The 18,089-nt window shown below is 43.3% G+C and overlaps 1 protein-coding gene across 4 annotated transcripts; it reads left to right on the forward strand.

Moving 5' to 3' along the window:
* The first annotated feature begins 715 nt into the window (after positions 1-715).
* Positions 716-17,914, forward strand: ssh2b (slingshot protein phosphatase 2b). Of its 4 annotated transcripts, none has more exons than XR_014598453.1 (15): positions 716-951; positions 4,364-4,407; positions 10,598-10,710; positions 10,840-11,026; positions 11,124-11,189; positions 11,315-11,380; positions 11,582-11,776; positions 11,895-11,988; positions 12,086-12,214; positions 12,550-12,596; positions 12,769-12,915; positions 13,042-13,242; positions 13,500-14,553; positions 14,992-16,566; positions 16,605-17,914. XR_014598453.1 is itself a non-coding variant. In XM_084029514.1 (14 exons), exons 1-14 carry the CDS (start codon positions 889-891, stop codon positions 16,288-16,290), a joined length of 3,705 nt encoding a protein of 1,234 aa, XP_083885640.1. In that variant the 5' UTR covers positions 716-888; the 3' UTR covers positions 16,291-17,914. The 4 variants fall into 4 exon arrangements, 1 of the variants encoding a protein (XP_083885640.1); XR_014598454.1 differs by having other exon boundaries at positions 14,992-16,380; positions 16,434-17,914; XR_014598455.1 differs by having other exon boundaries at positions 14,992-16,358; positions 16,432-17,914.
* The last annotated feature ends 175 nt before the right edge of the window (positions 17,915-18,089 follow it).

Below are 18,089 nucleotides of genomic sequence, written 5' to 3' on the forward strand. Positions count from 1 at the left end.
GACTCTGGAGGTTGATGCAGGGATATAATATTGAGATGTGTTACTCAAACTCAAAGTTTTACTTGAAAAGAAAATGACTGAGGAACTTACTTGACCAACGTTTTAATACTTGAAAAGGTTAATAAATAAAATAAAAAAGTGTTCCCCATTTATATTTGGGAAACACTTGAATCAATTGGCCACATCTCTGGACTTAGTGTGTATGCATTACATTATAGGATGCATAATATTCGGTAAATATGTGTAATTTATGCAAATACATAGTCTTTTCAGAATAATAAAGCAGTTTTTTCACAATATTTTCAAAAAACCAGTCAAACGTTGACAAAAGCAGCCCAGATTTTCATTAACCAGACCAACTTAATCAAAAGTTGCTCAATTGGGGATAAACCAGCCCGATCTGGCAACACGGATGGGAGCTATTAAAAGTGAGAGGGGCGGAGGAGCAGGATGCTGCATCGATTTAAGACATCATTCATTTATAGAGCACCCATTAAGACATACATATTCTGAATGTAATTAATGTATTTGTCTGACTGATGGAGGTCAATGTTTATTAATTTAAAAAACATAATTCACCACTAAGTCAGTACCCAGCAGGCTTATTGTTTGACTGAGAGACACTTCTCATAGCTGCTTTGTTTACGTCCAGCACACATACGGTTAATCGGGATTGACAAGCTGCGGGTAGTTGCGCATGCGCAAGTGGCGCTGACAGAGGAAACAGCCGGGGAGTAGTCAAATAGTCTACGGCCGGAGAGAGAAAGAGCGAGGGAAAACGAGAGAAGACCAACAAGCCGGGCTCAGCGGGGATTTCTCCCCCTCAAATCAATTATGTTCGTCTCGCCGCTGTCGCTTCATCTCAGGTGTCCGCTTCCCGGTCGCTGAATGGCGCTGGTTACCGTGCAGCGTTCACCGACCCCCAGCACCAGCTCCAGCCCCTGCGTTTCGGTAAGAGTCGCCTTCCTTTGACCCCACGAACGCTACCAACGAACCCAGATCTCTTCGCTATCGAAGGCGATCCGAGGCTTCATTTCCGCTGTCTTTTTTTTTTTTTTTTTGTCAGCTGCCGACTGTCATAAATTGCCTTGCCTTTAGACTCCTGCGCATGCGTGAAATATAGCCGCTCATCATTTTTTCGGTTACATTATCAGTATCTGCTAAGTAAACGTGTTTGGAAATGTTGTGATGCTGCTTTTTTAGAAGACAATTCCGTTAGCAACGTTAGCTTGTGAGCAAAGGGAAGCCTCCCCTTCTGTTTGTGTTTTATTTACTGTCCTCTACTGTTGACATGGTTCCTGTAAGCATTTCCGCCCGTTCAAAGGTCCAAGTGGCAGTTCGCTACTACCGTCCAAGATAAGAGAAACCAAGACTTTCATCAGCGTGGTGGGAATCATGCTGTGTTATTAGGCGGTGTAACAGAAAATCAAACAGCTAGCTGGCTAATGGAGTTTACTAGCTGGTTTACTAGCTACTACCAAGAAACGTGTCACGCATTCCGCTCGTAATAAGCGCCTTGTGACACGCATGAAGGCGGGTATTTACTCTGCGTTATTGTTGTGCGCTGTCTTATGGTATGTAAACACGGTTGTGGACGTGTCTGTCTTCTCCCCCCGAGACATCTACCTGTCTGCCTGTCTCATCCGGTCTCCCCTCTCTCTATCTGTGAGTGTGGTGAAGGCTGGGGTAAGCCCATATAAAGCAAAGGAGCAGGTGGTTTTCCTGTTTCCAGTCTCTGCTCGTTTTGTTTCTACAGAAGCGGTGAACCCCACTAGACGACCAGGAAGTAACATACAGGCTTTTTGCCGTGACATTAAGTGACGTTGATCTGCTTTACTTCCCTGTGCTGGTTGTGTTATTTTAAGTAATGTCTCCATTGGTATATCGCTGATAATATCCAGTAGTACGTTTTTATGTATAATTTTTAAATTGGCACATTGATATGTATTTGGAATAAATTACTAAACTGCCGTGTCTTTTTTAAAATAAAGATACCTGACAAGTCAAGTTTAAAAAATCAAATTAGAAGCTAAGACACCCAAGGGACCCAATAAAAAAAGTTATAGCAAAATCGTCAATTGTTTACAACTTCTACAACTATCTGGCTTCGCAGTATGTATTAGTATATTATTGCTCAACCCTAACATAAAATCAGAACAGAAGACTGCTTAATCTGTTTCCTTGCCAGTTGGACCCAGTAGAAGATTAACAGTTCCCCCCACTATGTCCCAAATTACAGACTGCTGTTGAGTATTTATTCATTTATTTTTTACCAAGAAACAGTCACAAACAATCTCTTGAGTACTGTGGCATTGATACCGTTTGTATCCTCTCAGTAAAAAAGGTTCTGTGAGGCTTGATGATAACTGTCTCTCTTTGTAGGCATTTTAGGTAATTTGTTCCGTTTTCCCGAGCGACTCAAAATATATGAGATTCATTTAAATATTGTCAACATCAGCAGCAGGAAGTACCACGGAGCACAAAGTCAAAGTAACTCCGTGTTGGCTATAGTTTTTCCTTTGACTCATCGTGTGTGTTAGAGATGTGATAGTGAGCCGGGGGAATCTTTCATCACGTCAGGAGCCATAAAAGTAGAGGAAGAAGATATGCATATACGTGTAATTAAGCAAGGTGAGGCAGACCGGGGTGGTGAAGAATGTGAAGCCTTTTCTTGTGGAAATATGCTTTCAAGTTCAACCCGTGATCACATACAGAATGATAACGCATTGCACAGACATGTCTGGTTTCCTGTCATGTGATGTGTGTGTAAAGTCTCTCATGAGATGAGTGCTTGGTTGTTGTTTTTGTTTGTTTTTTTCATCTTTGCTTGAAGTTTATGTTGAACCTGTCCAGCCTCACTGGTGTTTGTTTGCTTTATAATAAGGATGTTTGTCGAAAAAACGCACACAGTGTCGTTTTGCCTTTTGGGGAGAAGCCTTTACAAGTTTTAACCTGCTGACTCTAGACGCTGTAACTTATGACTCTCCGTACAGAACAGATTTTTCTCGTGTCCCTGCAGATCACTGCCCAGCCGGCACATTCAGGCTACGCATTTCCATAAGCTTTGTAAAAAATCCTCTGACATTTTCATATATGTAAAATCTCAGTGTGTTTTCCCCTCTAAACAAAGTTTGGTCGATGTAGGACACAACAGCTGAATCCCTGTCCATTCTAGTGAACTGAAAGAAATGCCACTACTACGTAGTTTACAGTACAAATTAATTACTTTTGTTTCAGAGACATTACCTTACTCATCCTGAGTGTTGCTCAAAAAATAATGAATATTACAAATGCAGAAACCTTTTTGGACACATTGGTTCCAGCATCACTTACTTTACATGAGGTGTCCAGTAATCCACAAGATCTGGTTTTAGTATCGCTTGTGCTTTTGAGTCAGAGAATCCACCATGGAAACCTGCTAAGAATAATGCGACTGAGAGAGGTTCAGCAAAAGTCACAAGATCTGGCAGTAAATTCTGTTTATTTTCATCCATATCATCCCAACTGTAGTCAGAACAAACACAATGAGGCAGCTCTGCACAAGTTCATCTTTTTGTTTGTACTCATCAACCTGTAATCCACGTCTTTCATTTATGAAGCTGTTAATGGTTTTGTAATGTGGTTCGGGGTAAAAGCCTACAGTGTAAACAAGTTGCATACGAGGCCCTGCAAGATTAGTGCCAGGTGCTAATCAGCCACTAATCCGCCCTCTCATTTAGCAAAGCTTCATATTCCACAATGTGATTCGGATTTGTCTCTTTATTCTCTCTTCCTCATCCCGCGCTTGTTTTTGAGTGTGCATGTTATGGCGTGGATTGTATTCTCTGACCAGCCACACCTTAAAAACAGACTGAGGTAATTTTCCTGGAGGGTGCACAGACTGAGTTGAAGCTGGACTCTGCTTTCCCTCTTGTCTGTCTGCACGGCTGCTCTCTGATACTGAATTCTGTTTGTACCTTTTTAATGTGTGTTTGGGCCTGTATATGTGTGTGCTTGTGTGTCAAAATACACTAGCTACTCTTAACCTAACATAGAACAGTTTTATTATTAATTTACATTTTGGCTCACGACTTGTTTGTTACAAGTGGAACTTATGTAGTTCTGCTAAACCATTTAACATTTTTTGTTGTGATTTTTGAAGTCTAGTATGTAGATTGCTTTTAATAGTGATAGCTAATAAATGAAACTTCCTCAATAAAATGTCTATTACAGTGTTGGGTTTTTGCATAGTTATATTATAACTATAATATATAATATAATTATGCAATTGTATAATTTGTGCCTCAGCTTAGCTGTTGAAAGTCCAATTATTGTGCAATACTTACACATTACTGAATGTAACTTTCTCATTCGATCTCTTTAGGAGTCCGGTAGTGGGGAGGATGATCGCCGCTCTCAGCCAAGGAGGTAAGATATTGACTGATATTGTGCATCACCTGCTCCATCTCAGAAACAGCGTCATAACTTTACCCCTTTGTGACCAAAAAAAACCCTCTTCCTGTTTACCCAGAAAAATGATGTGCAGTGAGATGATCAAAACCTAGTAGTTTGAGTAACAGTGACATTCTTCATCTGAAGTGTCTGAACAGAGGGCCCTTATATGTTGTTGTCCCTGGCCTCTGACCTTGATACAGTTAGATCTTGTCGAAAATAGACTTAACGCGAAGAAGCACTTGACGATTAATCATTAAATTTGTCTGACCCTGCAGGATTTCCTTCCTTTACTGATACAGTGAGCTGCTGTGCTATTGTGGTCTCACAATCCGCTGCTGTCCCTTGTTGCCTCTGGCATTGAACTGGAGTTGGAATCTGGTTTATCCTGTTTCACTCGACCGCATTTGCAACTGGTTTTAGTCCACCGGCAATCAGCAATTTCCTTCTACTGCCTGCTTTGTTTATTTGTTCTAGATACACATGATACCAGTGAACCTTAGTTGCAATAACACTCCTGCTTCCATCTTTGTTTTTATTTGGCCCTTTTAATAACAGATGAAATCCTGAAATCCTCTCATCTATGAGGTGATTAACTGTGGTTCGCTAGCTGTCCATTGGAGGGCAGAAGGCTCCCTGTGAGTCGGGTCTGTGTATGTGGGTCAGGGGATTCAGCAGCAGATTGGTAGCCCCTCCCAAAGTCAGAGCGCCTCTGTGTCTGTCTGGTCATTGGAGCTCTGTGTTATCCAACTGAGAGGGCTTTCTGTATTTGTGCAGCTGGGAGTGAAATCTATATTCACACAGAGTGTGTGTGTGTGTGTGTGTGTCTTTGTTTGATAGGTATTGGTTATTTTGTAAACTAATATTATTTTTAAATGTCTTATTTTATGTAGAAGTCCTACGTTTATTTGACCAGTGATGCTTCCCTTTCATACAGACATACATATTTGGCTAATTGTGGTGGTTTCAACAAAAACCAGGGTCCCTCATGGAAAACACCATTACCTTGTTAGTTGTATGGACATGCCAATGGACATATCAAGTTCCTAGCCGCTGGGCATTGTCTTGACTTAAGGAGATATGGTAATTTGTTAGATATGATAGTGGAGCGTTGTTAGATGTTAAAATGATAGTTGCTAGTTAGTCCTATTGCTCTGGGTTACTGCCTGCCTACGTCCCTAATGTGAAACATTATTTGAAGATATCACATAGTAGAGATATTTCATTCACCTATGGCTAGATATAGCTAGTGATGGATTTCAGTTTTATTACACATGATCATTATGAAGCTAATTTTATTTGTTGGCACCTGTATTGTGTCATTTAAAAAAAAAAAATAGCATATATATCTTGTTGAGCAATGGTGAACCTCCAACACAGGGACACTGTAATTTATTATACATTTCACCGCTTCTTTAACCTGATGATCTGATTTGTGTTGGCAAAAAGGGTGTCAATAAAAAGGGAGCCTTCCCACTGAAATACTGAATTAATGTTCCCCACTGCTGACGTCTGTTGTGTCGTAGAAGCCAGCTGCTGCTGTGACGTTCATTCAGACTGTAATAGGGCTTTAGTGATGCAGCGTGTCCGTCTCTATGAGCAAGGCTGCAGCGCTGCTCATTTCAGTCGGTGACATCAGCAGAGTAGTGACATCAGCAAAAGCAGCAACGTCATTGAATGGAATCAGGGGGAGAAAAAGAGGAACTTATCATGATGCTTATTTCCTGTCTTATAATTCACATAACTATTTCCTTGGATGCAACAAAGTGGAATCATGAATTGTTTGTCGGATTTATAGTTGTTTTTTTCCCCCCATTTGCCTTGCAGTTTAGTTTGTGTGTCTCTGAATGTATGTTCTCTGTTTGATTTATTAGACCATACATAATCATTCCTTTCTGTGCATAATTCATACAAGATGCTCATCAATCGTCTTTGTTTTGAAGGTGTTTGTCTGCTTTGAATCCATAGAAATGTAATAATGATAGATAATGTGATAAAGTACTGAATATTCCTAGTGTATAATATATGTGTTGTTGTAATCACTAAGGTGACCGCCTGTGTGTTTGTATACGAGGAGACATAACAGCGACAGAGTGTCCGGTGTCTGTCTGCATATACGTAACAACCACACAAGTCTTCCCTGCTTGTCACTGGACGGTGTGAATTTCAGTCAAATGAGAGACCAGTGAGGTGAAACTTGAGAGATGGGTCCAACGTTGCAAACATAACCATGTGGGTTGTGGAAAATCCACAGACTGGATTGGAGAACAGGTTATGGGTCAGGCCGGTGCCTAGCTAGACCTTTACAACAGATTTTGTTAATTGATGGGATCAAGAGATGGAAGTGATTTGTGGGGGTGAGTGTGAGAAGAAAGTCAGTCAGAGGAGGAACCTCCATGACAAGAAACGGAAGGCTGTGTGGGACCGTGGGGAGATGAACAGGACGCCGAGGTGTTGATTGGGTAACTGTCAGATTAAGCATTATTTAAGTTCCATTGGTGCATCGTTTTCACCGCTTGTTAAACATTCACAGTCTTTATGCCTGTACTGAACTCTTGACGTGCTTCTGCTAATTTATTTTCCCCCATAAATGGTTAAATGTCACACCATGTAGAGTAAATACATTGATATGTTCAGCCACTGAGAGGTCAGTGTCTGTAAAGTCATATCCCACGGACTCAAGGACCACACATAAATGTACAAATACAGTTCATGCACACTTATGCAGTATTACACAGATCAGAGATGGGCCGAACAGAAAAACACCACTGCAGTTGTTGTTGTTTATTTTGTGTTATGAATGGCCTGTCAGCTGATGACCGCAGATTCACCCCCAGTTTGTAATCTATCCTAGAAATTGCAACCACGAAGAATCAACAAGCAGCGTAACCAAGTCTAAGGTCACCTTGTTCCATAGGTCGTGAGTCCCCCAATGTCTCCTTTATGGTTTCTCAATCCTTTCCCCCTAGTTGTTGTTGTTGTTGTTGTTGTTACTGAAGGCAGCAGCACATATAGGTTTCAGGTGACTCTTCTGAGAATTTTCCATAAAGGCTACAGACTTGGTTACACAACTCACAGACAAAACAAGTGTGATCAGTTTGTGGCCCACACTCTCCGGAGGATGCCTCTCTGGGTATGGGGAGTAATTAATGCTTAATCAGGAGGAGCGTTGTCATGGAAGCTAAGTTACCAGGTTTCTGATGCTGTTGTAGCCACGAGAAGAGAGACAATCGTCAGTAGGGTTGAGAGTTAAGGACAAAAATGTCACTGGCAGAAGATTCTCTCCTGACTATCTCCGGAAATATGAAGTGCATATTGGTTATACATTTCCTATGTCCGCCTGGTTGTCTTTACATTTAGACAGTAATGAGCGTCATCAACTCGACTTTACCTTCTCTTCCCTGTCTCCACTCACCTGATGGAAAAAATGTACATCGAATGTATAATAATTGTTTTCAAAGGGCATTCATATATGATCACCACACCCTATCAGCTTCTTAATCAACTCAGAAATCTTAGGTACTGCCTCATCACCTCAATTCGGAGCATTGCCATAATGATGCACTGCACCATAGATTTTTCAGGTCTTTTGACTTGTCATTTTTAAAATATCCGCTGCGTCGTCTGTGTAATATTTTCTCCCAGGCTGCATCAGGAACAGTTGGGACTTGAGGTACAAGGGAACCTTCATGAATTGCAAAAACATCTCGAGGCTGATGTTTTAATCATGTTTGTCACATTAGCATCGGAATGCAATGACAGTAAAACAATCCCATGGTATTCTTCTTATTAATGCCATTTCAAAAGAATTAACTTTCTTGATTTCTTGCTCCATCAAAGTCATGTTTTTGTCAATGACGGTCGTGCTTCCCTCCCTCTCGTTCACTGTGGCACTAATCACCCCCGATACAGCCTGCGACGGACGGCTGTAGTCCCCGATTGGACCATCCGTGTGTCTCCTCCCCTCCCGCGGCCGTTTTTTTTTTTTTTACCGCAGCCTGTTGAAGCTGTATCACATTGAGAGCAGGTATAAAGAGACGCGACATGGACCAACGCATGTCAATAGCTTTTCCGTATTTTACTCGACCGCGCTTTATCGTGTTGGATAACGATTTAGTAATTCCCTAAATTCGGGATGTCCGTTTAAAACAACACATCAAAGTGAGACCTCTCCAGAGTTTATGCGAAGTGACTTCCACACCACACAAGCGAGCATCGATAGCTGCACCCCGCTTCCGTGCGCCCCGCCACCACAGCACCGATGCCTCCCGGTGTCACGACCGCGCCACGGAGCTCATCGCCCGGCTGCTTCTGCGCGTGCTGCGCGGACGAGATAAGACCGTATTTCACCGAGAACTCCGTGATCTCTCAGAGGGACGTTTATCAGCTGTAAGTTTAAAATGTGCAAACAGCCACAGGTTTTTTTGTGTACAAATAGCATAACTATGAATGGCAGTTGTAGGCTATTATTATATATTGTATTCTGATTAGTGAGATGCCTAATGAACCATGCTAGAGAAATGTATCAGTGAGCGGTTGGACATTTGTATTTGGTTGCAGTGATCTGGTCTGACAAGGCATGTGGTTTTCTCATGATAACTTCAAGGGAAGGATGTGACAGCACAGCATCAGCAGTCGGTGGCTGCAGGAAGAGGTTTCCTTCCTTTTTCTCCATGTGAACTGTCTGCCAGGTGCCCTGTGTTGTTTTTCTTCAGATGTGACGATCTTGAGGGGGCACAGCAGGAAAGGCACACAGTCTACCTGCTGGAGATTGTTCATGAATCATAGGATCTGATTAATCCACCAGCTTAGTGGTTTAAGAAAACAAATGCTGGCAATGGCATTCATTGGCTGTTTGTGTATGTGTTTGATCAACCAAGTTGATACAAGTTGACTTGTGTAAGTGCATCTGTCTCATGCTGTGGTCAAAGGGTGCGATGTCAGCTGTCACCCTCCTTCACAAGGAAAAGGACTGAGGTTCTTCTAGGATGGCACACAACTCAGTGTTTGTTGCTGTTGATCCATCTGTAGGCCTGAGGACGGCATAGAGGCTTAAAAGTGAATGTTCATTGGAAGAAAGATTGTTGTTTACAAGACGTCTACAAGAAGATAACATGGAGCAAAGCCAGATGGCAGAAGTTCATTAATTGTTCTTTATATTAATCCCTTGAGGGATTTTTTGTTAATAAGAGCAAGGTTTGCACTCAAATCCCAAATGGGCAAATTACTTGCAAAATGTTCAATAAAAAACAGCATATTTGAAATAATTTCTTTGCCTTTTGTCATTTCACAAAATAATCGTAATCGAAAATCGGATTTTGAGAGAAGAAAATCAGGATTTTATTTTTTCGGCAACAGCCCTATATTTTGTTGTTGTTTGTCACTTTTGTTATTACTGCTGTCCTTCTTCTCCTTTTGTACGGCAGACTGTGACCGAATGGGACTTCCTTTTTCTGATAGTCCTGTTTTGACCTATTCTTATCGTAACCTTCAGTATGGAGTGACTGGATCTACGAGTGGTTTCGCTAAAACTATTGTTTAGGCAGCAGCAGCAGCAGCAAGTCACTTAGCTGAGAATGTTTCATGCCAGGTAGTTGTTCAGTTATGCACCATATTAAAGTACCAAAGCCTCAGCCAGTTAAGTTGGAATTACCCCAAAGATAACGACTGCAGGTAGATCTGCTGATTCATGTGGAAAAGAGAAGTGGGTTTTGTTTTTGTCTCTGTGCGTCATTTTATTGAACATGTCCAGTTAAGCCAGCACGTTATTGGAACCAGCTGCTGTTTATTGTAAACCGCACAATGAAGTGTGTTATACTCATTAAGGCACATGTTCTCTCCCATTATTGTCTTCTATATGTTGTTTGTACAGGATGTCATGTGTGTTTTCTAAGATTAAATCCCCATTATTGAAACATGCGCAACTTAGTCGACAAAATCCCTCACTCAGTATTCAGCAGATGTTTTCATAAAGAAGTTACAGGTTGATGGATGTCATATTATTGGTTGAAATTAGTAAGGACTAGCTGATGTAAGCAGGCATCAAATTTGGTTTTCTCGGAGAAAAAAAGTCAGACTTCAGAAAAAAGTCACTTTCTAGTATTAATCTTATTGCTTTTATTGAGAGGCTGTCACTCATTTTGTTTGTTTCTCTCCATCCGTCCAGCATCAGTGAAAGTTTCCTGACAGTCAAAGGAGCTGCTCTCTTCCTACCTCGAGGAAATGGCTCCTCTCCATCATCTGCCTCTCGCTTCTCGCAGCTGCGCAGCAAACATGCAGGTGAGATATAAAAAAAAAAGCTCTCCCTCAAGAACAATTCACCATTAATTGTGCTGTTGTTAAAAACAAGGTAAAAGCTGACAATTATGCTCGACTGCAGCTCTTCATCATTACTTTTATCTTAACCAGGAGACATCCAGCAGCATCTGCAAACCATGTTCACCCTCCTCAGACCAGAGGACAACATCAAACTGGCGGTTCGTTTGGAGAGCGTGCACACTCAGATTACCCGCTACATGGTGGTGGTCTCAACCAATGGTCGCCAAGACACGGAGGAGAGCGTGGTGCTGGGAATGGATTTCAGCCCTGTGGATAGGTAACGGAGTAACACACACAAACGCAGTCTTGCCTGTCTGTTTGATACTGTGCATTAAGTTGTAACCTGGAGACATATCTTCTCTCCCCCCACCCAGCTCTTGCTCTGTAGGGATGGTTTTGCCTCTATGGAGCGACACGTTGATACATCTGGACGGAGATGGGTAAGAAAATATCAGACGTGTTTTAATCACAGCTAACACATACTGAACTCCAGGCTGCTTTAAAAAATAATAATAATAGTCATTTCACCAAGCTTCTCTGTGCTCTCCTTTCTTCTTCCTCCCAGGGGTTTCAGTGTGTCAACTGATAGCACAGTTCATGTATTCAAGCCCGTTTCTGTGCAGGCCATGTGGTGAGTCACACTGCATTTATCACACAACTTGGTAGCAACGGAAACAGTATCTAAACCCGCCCTGTTTATTGTTTGCAAGTGTTAGTATCTAAAGCATGTCCCTTCCTTTTACTCAAAAGTTTTTTGAACTGTCATGTCAAACTCTCCCCTTCATCCCCTTACTCTAAATCTGATTTTTCGCTCTCAATTACTCGCTCACAGGTCGGCCCTCCAGTCACTCCATAAAGCGTGCGACGTGGCTCGTTGTCACAACTACTTCCCAGGCAGCTTGTTCCTCACCTGGGTCAGCTACTATCAAAGCAGGGTCTACTCCGACCAGGCACGCATCAACGAGTGGAACGCCATGCAGGACGTGCAGTCGCACCGCGCCGACTCGCCCGTACTCTTTTCCAACGCGTAAGTATTTCTATCCTGTGGAATTTGTTTTTCCTTTTTATTTTCTTCCTCAACTTTAAAAAAAAAAAAAAACATTTCCTTTGACAATAATGATCATACATATGTATTGTTTCTGCAGACCTACAGGAAGAGAGTTGACTGAGCGTCAGATCAAAACCAGTTTGAGGGAGATCATGATGCAGAAAGACCTTGAGAATGTCACCTGCAAAGAGGTGAGTCAGTGATTCAGATGTAGGAATTGAAGATGCATCCATCACAGAGTTATTGCCACAAATTGGGTTTCTCACAAACAATAATTGTTGTCCGTAGATCCGGACAGAGCTGGAGATGCACATGACGTGCAACCTGCGAGAGTTCAAGGAGTACATCGACAATGAGATGATTGTCATTCTGGGCCAGATGGACAGTCCTACGGAGATTTTCGATCATGTTTTCTTGGTAGGTTGCCTTAAAACACCTCTGGAGAACCACTGCTGCATCTAGTGTTGGTCTCGTTACACTGATGTCTACGGGATGGGAAACTACTATAACAGCTAGATCACAAATTATTTCATAAGAACACTTAACAATGGAAAGGGCATCAGTTCTTTGAAGTAAAATGTCTGAGCATTGGTTTTACGTCAGGCTCAATCTGGCAAACCAGGCAAAATCAGAATATTTTACTTAGTTTGCTTTGAAGGGCACACTGGGTGCCTTGCAACAGGATTTAAACATTATGAAATACTCCCTTAAATGCTCTGAACTAGTCTGAAGATTGCTTTTGTTTCCTCCAGGGATCGGAGTGGAATGCATCCAATTTGGAGGAGTTACAGAAAAGCGGGTAAGGAAGGGGACAAAAACAACAACACAAGCTGTACTAAGGACTTCAGTAGATTATTTTTGTTAAATTAAACATTTTGTGTTGTAATATTCTGTCAGTCTGTTATCCAAATGCCGCCAATCATCTCTCTGAGCTTCTTCTTTCCTCTCCTTCATGTCTCATTCCCCCTCAGGGTTCAGTACATCCTGAATGTAACGAGGGAGATTGATAACTTCTTCCCCGGTGTGTTTGAGTACCACAACATCCGCGTTTACGATGAAGAGGCCACTGACCTGCTGGCTTATTGGAACGAGACCTACAAGTTTATAACTAGAGCCAAGTGAGTTTCTTACCACTGTTCTCTTTTTTTTTCTTCTGATCTGCTTTTTTCTCCTCCTATGTATAACAGAACTGTTGATAATAATTGGCTGATATGTCTGATTTTTTTTCTTCAAATGTACTCCAGGAAAGCTGGATCCAAGTGCCTGGTGCACTGTAAAATGGGCATAAGTCGCTCTGCAGCCACCGTGATTGCATACGCCATGAAGGAGCACGGCTGGGATCTGAAAAAATCCTTTGATTATGTCAAGGAGCGTCGAGCTGTGACCAAACCTAACCCCTCTTTTATGAGACAGCTGGAGGAGTACCAGGGCATACTGCTGGCCAGGTAGCCACATGAACACATAAAATTAAAAATAAAATAAAACCATCCATCAGTATAAAATGCAGTTAAACAACTGATTAGGTAGTAATTTGATCCATTGTTAATTAAAAAATATGAATTAGTGCAGCTTTTAATCGCATTTCATATCGGCATCATATTTTTCTGTTTCCTGTTTATTCATATGTTTGCATGAAAGTAATAGAAGTGATGTGAAAAGATTATAAAAGGTTGTTTTTTCTGTTTTTTTCCCCCTTCCTTAGCAAGCAGAGGCACAACAAACTGTGGCGTTCTCACTCCGACAGCGACCTGTCTGAGCACCATGAGCCACTGTCTAAATCTCATGCCCAACCGCATAGCCTGGGTCGCTCCGACCCCCATAACCAGGCCGGCAGCGCGGCTGGGCCCTCCGTGAAAGAACTGCTGGATTCGCTGGGAACTTCACCCAGCACTGGCAAAGCAACGCACTCCACTAGCCAGCCTGATACTGGTATCCACTCCAATCAGTTCAGCTCTTCATCCTTTGAGGGGGCGGCGGCTCCATCAGGCAAGGCTGGAGCTGGAAGCCGCCAGGCCCGTTCTCAATCTGTTATAATCCAATCCAGCCAATCGGACTCCCCTCGTCCCGAGTCCACAGCTGGCCCTGTGTCTCCGTTATCTCCTCCACTCTCCAATGGTTTATGCGACCCTGAGGAGCGGCCCTCAACACCTCCTCTCTCCCAGCCGAGCGCTGCCACTGTGGTGCCTGAGCCTCAAAAGGCAGACGTGGTGACTGTTGCGCTGAGTGTTTTGGTGGACCAGCCTCACCCGCCTCCATCCTGTCACGACCTGCCCCCCTCCCCTGCACCATCCCCAACTCCAATCAGTGTAGAAGAGGTCGTCAAACAGCAGGCGACGTCCTGCTCTCTGCCGGTATTGAAACCGATGGTCGTGCCCATGACGACACAAACACCAAGCACACAACCGGCTGGACCCCACTGTCTGTCTGCACCAGTGCCTGTCAAAAAAACAGACTGTGACCGACAGATGTGCGACTCGTCTTTGGATGGCTTAGCTGCTCAGCCTCCCTCCGCTAGTGATTTTACCTGCGACCCCTGTGCCGTTCCGCAGGACAACGAGGTGTTGCTCAGCCACAGCGCAGATCACATTAACTTTTTCAGTGCCAGAGAAAAGTTCAAGGGAATGAGTCAAGATGGTAAAAGTCACTGTGCTGCAGTGCAGCAGTCGCCCCAGCTGAAGAGTTGTGGCAAGGAACAACAACAACCACTGCCTCAGGAGGTCTCCACTAACGAGGGGAAGGAGGAGGGGAAAGGAAAGGTAAGGCGAAACACTTTACATTAATTCATGTTGAGCTTCGGGTGACATAGACTTTCTTCAGAGCATCTTTCAGGCTGTTTTCATGTTCTGACGAAAGTTTAATTTGGGTTAAGTGTGTGGATGTTTTAATTTGTGTAAAATGCCCAATGTTATGTAGACTATAAAATTCTTCCTTCAATAAAATTGTAATTTTTCAAACTCGTGGAAGTAAATTGAACTCACAGAAGTTGAACTGCAAAATGTGTTTTAGCTTTTGTTTTTTTGAGTGCAGTGCACCACCTAGTGGCAAATAGTGGAATGTCCTACGCAGTGTCTATCACATTAGAATTAATTTAGCTTTAATGTTGTTGATTTTTTATTAACTCGATGGATATATCAGAACTTTCGTTTGGCCTATAACTTGAACAATCTTTTCTATTATTTCCCTTTTATTTGTAGGAAATGATCATCCCTGTGCAGGTCACAGGACTGAAGCCTGCAGTGCACTCAGAGCCTCAGGGCCCCAAGGACCAGGAAGAGAGGAAGTCGATGCAGGAAGTGGATGATGGAGATGTTTTATCACAGAAAGAAGCTGAGAATGTTAAAGAGGAAGTGAAAAACAAAGGAGAGGAGGAGGAGGCGGCTCCTGCCGGTCTCTACAGCGATTGGACGAGGGGGTCCGTGCGGCGTGTCACGCGACACCTGGAGCAAAAAATGAAACAGGAGCATGAGACTCCGTCGCCCTCCTCATCTCCACCGTCCCTCTCTGGAAGCTCGTGCTCTCAGCGGGATCAACCCAGCGTCCATGCTGCGGCAGTGTCCAATCCAAAGGACGTATCAGTTGGCGTGCAGGTGTCGGAAGCTAGCACTGTGCAGGAAGAGCGGGAGGAGGATGGCGATAAGATTAGACCAGTTGAAAGGGAGAGTGGCAATGTAGCTGAGAACAGGGCACTAGAAAATACAGATAGAAGCACAAAAGGACACAAACTCCAGCCTGCTGATACTAGATTGCTCTCTACCTCTTCTTTCCACCGCTCTGTCCATTCGCCCTTTGCCTCGGTGAACTTCCTGTGTTTGGAGGGCATTACAGAGTTGGAGTCGAGCACAGACTGGGACTGTTCCACAGAAAGACCTCATGGTGACATTATCATGAGGGAGACGTGGGAGACTCTGTGCGAGTTGGGTGCCTTCCTGCAGCAGGTGAGCATGGAGGGATCGTCCAAGGCCAGGTGTGTGGACCAGGTGTTTGGCCTCAGTGCTGGGACGTCTCGAGGCAGCGGCGTCCAGAAGAGGGTCAGAGAGGTGGAAGCGAGGCTTCGTCAGGCTGGACTGACCCCTCCCTCCATGATGAAGCGCTCGGCCTCTCTGGCAAAACTGGGCTGTCTGGAGCTGCTCGCCAACGACCTGAGTGAGTGGGAGCTCAGCCGCTCCACTGTAGCTCTGTCCTCGGCAGCACCTCTGATCCACACGGCGAGCGACGAGTCCAAGAAGCAACGGGTCCACAACTCTCCATCCTCAGCCGACCCACAGCCAGAAGTCCTCGGGAGTGGTATGGAGGGGGTTTCCGAAGCTGGAGAAACCTCAACGGGAGTCTCCCTGTCATCCAGTCCGCAGGCAGGAGAACTTCCCGACTCCGACCAAGATGCTCTGCATTCGCCTGAGCTGACTCGTATGGCAACGAGGCAGCAATATGGAAGGACTCACCCCCTGAGGCAGCTTAAGAAAAGAACTGCTAGCACCCTTTACCACACCATGTAACCCTTACTGTGTGTGTGTGTGTGTCTGTGTGTCTGTGTGTCTGTGTGTGTGTGTGTGTGTGTGTGTGTGTGTCTGTGTGTCTGTGTGTCTGTGTGTGTGTGTGTGTGTCTGTGTGTCTGTGTGTGTGTGTGTGTGGTGGAGAGGGAGAATCATGCGCAGCTGTGAGAATTGGAAATCAAGTGCATACCGTTGGATTTATTCAGCAAAAACAAACCAATGCCTCTTGCCTTAAAGGATATGTTTTCCACACGTTCCGCAGATCTGCCGAGGGCCTCTGTGAAATCCGAGATATGCGATACTTTTCTCAGCGTGAGAATAGTGACAAGGCTATGAAGGGTCCGGTCAATTTGAAATCAAATCTACGAACCAAATTTGGAATAAGGAGTCGTTCAAAAAGCAGCAAACATGAATAACTTGTTTCAAATGTCAATAATGCCTGAGCCTGCATATATTCACTCTGTACATCATTGCTGGTTCCACCATCATGAACTGGGTATTTACTTGATCGCTGTTGGTTTATTGAATAGTCCAACCCGATGTTGGGTGAATGTAGCCCCCGTTTTCCTCTTCTCTTGCGTTCATGTCTCTTCGTCGATAGTAGTCACTGGTTGGACTGGGTAGCTGCCGTGAAAATGCTAAACTAGTACAATCTGACAGGTCACTTAATCTACCCATCAACTCAACACTCACATAGACTTGCAAAATGACCATTTCAAGGTTAACTTTGATTTATTTGGCAGAACTGACAAATAACATCAATCAAAGTACATTTTTGAGTTTGTTTTCCCCCAAAAAGAAAGGTGTATCCAGAGCCGGTGATAGGAACATCCCATGGAAATAGCTTCATAATTGTGCAGGCGTTTTATTGAAACAAAGAGAAGAGGCATGCTGATTTTATTTATGTTTTGTTTTGACTACACGATACCTCACTCGGTGTGAACCAAATCTGACCTGCATAAACGTCACGCTCTGGATTCCTGGAATGTCTCAATCAGAAACAATTTCAGCGTCGCCATTGGATGCGCTGGAGGAAACTCTCTCATGTCCTCTCACAGTTCTGATGCCACTCAAACTAGACATTTTACGTATGTATTACTGTGTGGGGTGAGTTTGGGGATTGGGAATTTAAAGCAGAGTGTATATTTGTGAGTTTTCAGCTATGTTCTCTTTGGGATGTAAAGGTCTTTATTGTGAGTGTTGACATTTTAGGAACTGTACATGTTTTTATATCTGGTTTGTGTCAGTGTGACTGGGTAGCACAACTTTCCTATGTGGGTGTGTACTTTTTTTAATTTTTTTTTTATTAATTTTTATCTTTTTGTTGTTGTTTTTTACACATTTTAGGAGTGTGCCTGTGACTGGCAAGTGAAGCTTCTCTGCAGTCTATCAGAAATGTCTGTACAGGGAGCGCTGTCATACATGCACTTTACTCCCTTTATGATTTTAATGTGGCTTTTTATTTTTTAAATCTGGTTGCTGCTTTTGGGGAGCATGCTTGGGTAGTAGCAGCTGTTGGGTATGCGTGTCTATTGTCAAAAACCTGATATTTTTGTTTTATTTTAAACTGTGTAAATATTCTTTTATATTATGTGCTTCAACTGTGACCATTAAACAATGGAAAATACTGAGTGTTTAGCTGTGAGTCTTTGTAAGTTAATACGATTTTTTAATGTAAAGCTTACCTAAACTTTGGAATTTAGCGTGTATTTTAAGGTTTTGGCACCTCTGTGCTTTTATACAGGCCACGTTGTATTACGCGCGTCTGTCCCACCGTCTGCCACAGTTGAGACCCCCGACCC

Source organism: Eutrigla gurnardus, assembly GCF_963514095.1.
Source record: "Eutrigla gurnardus genome assembly, chromosome: 15".
Classification (NCBI taxonomy): domain Eukaryota; kingdom Metazoa; phylum Chordata; class Actinopteri; order Perciformes; family Triglidae; genus Eutrigla; species Eutrigla gurnardus.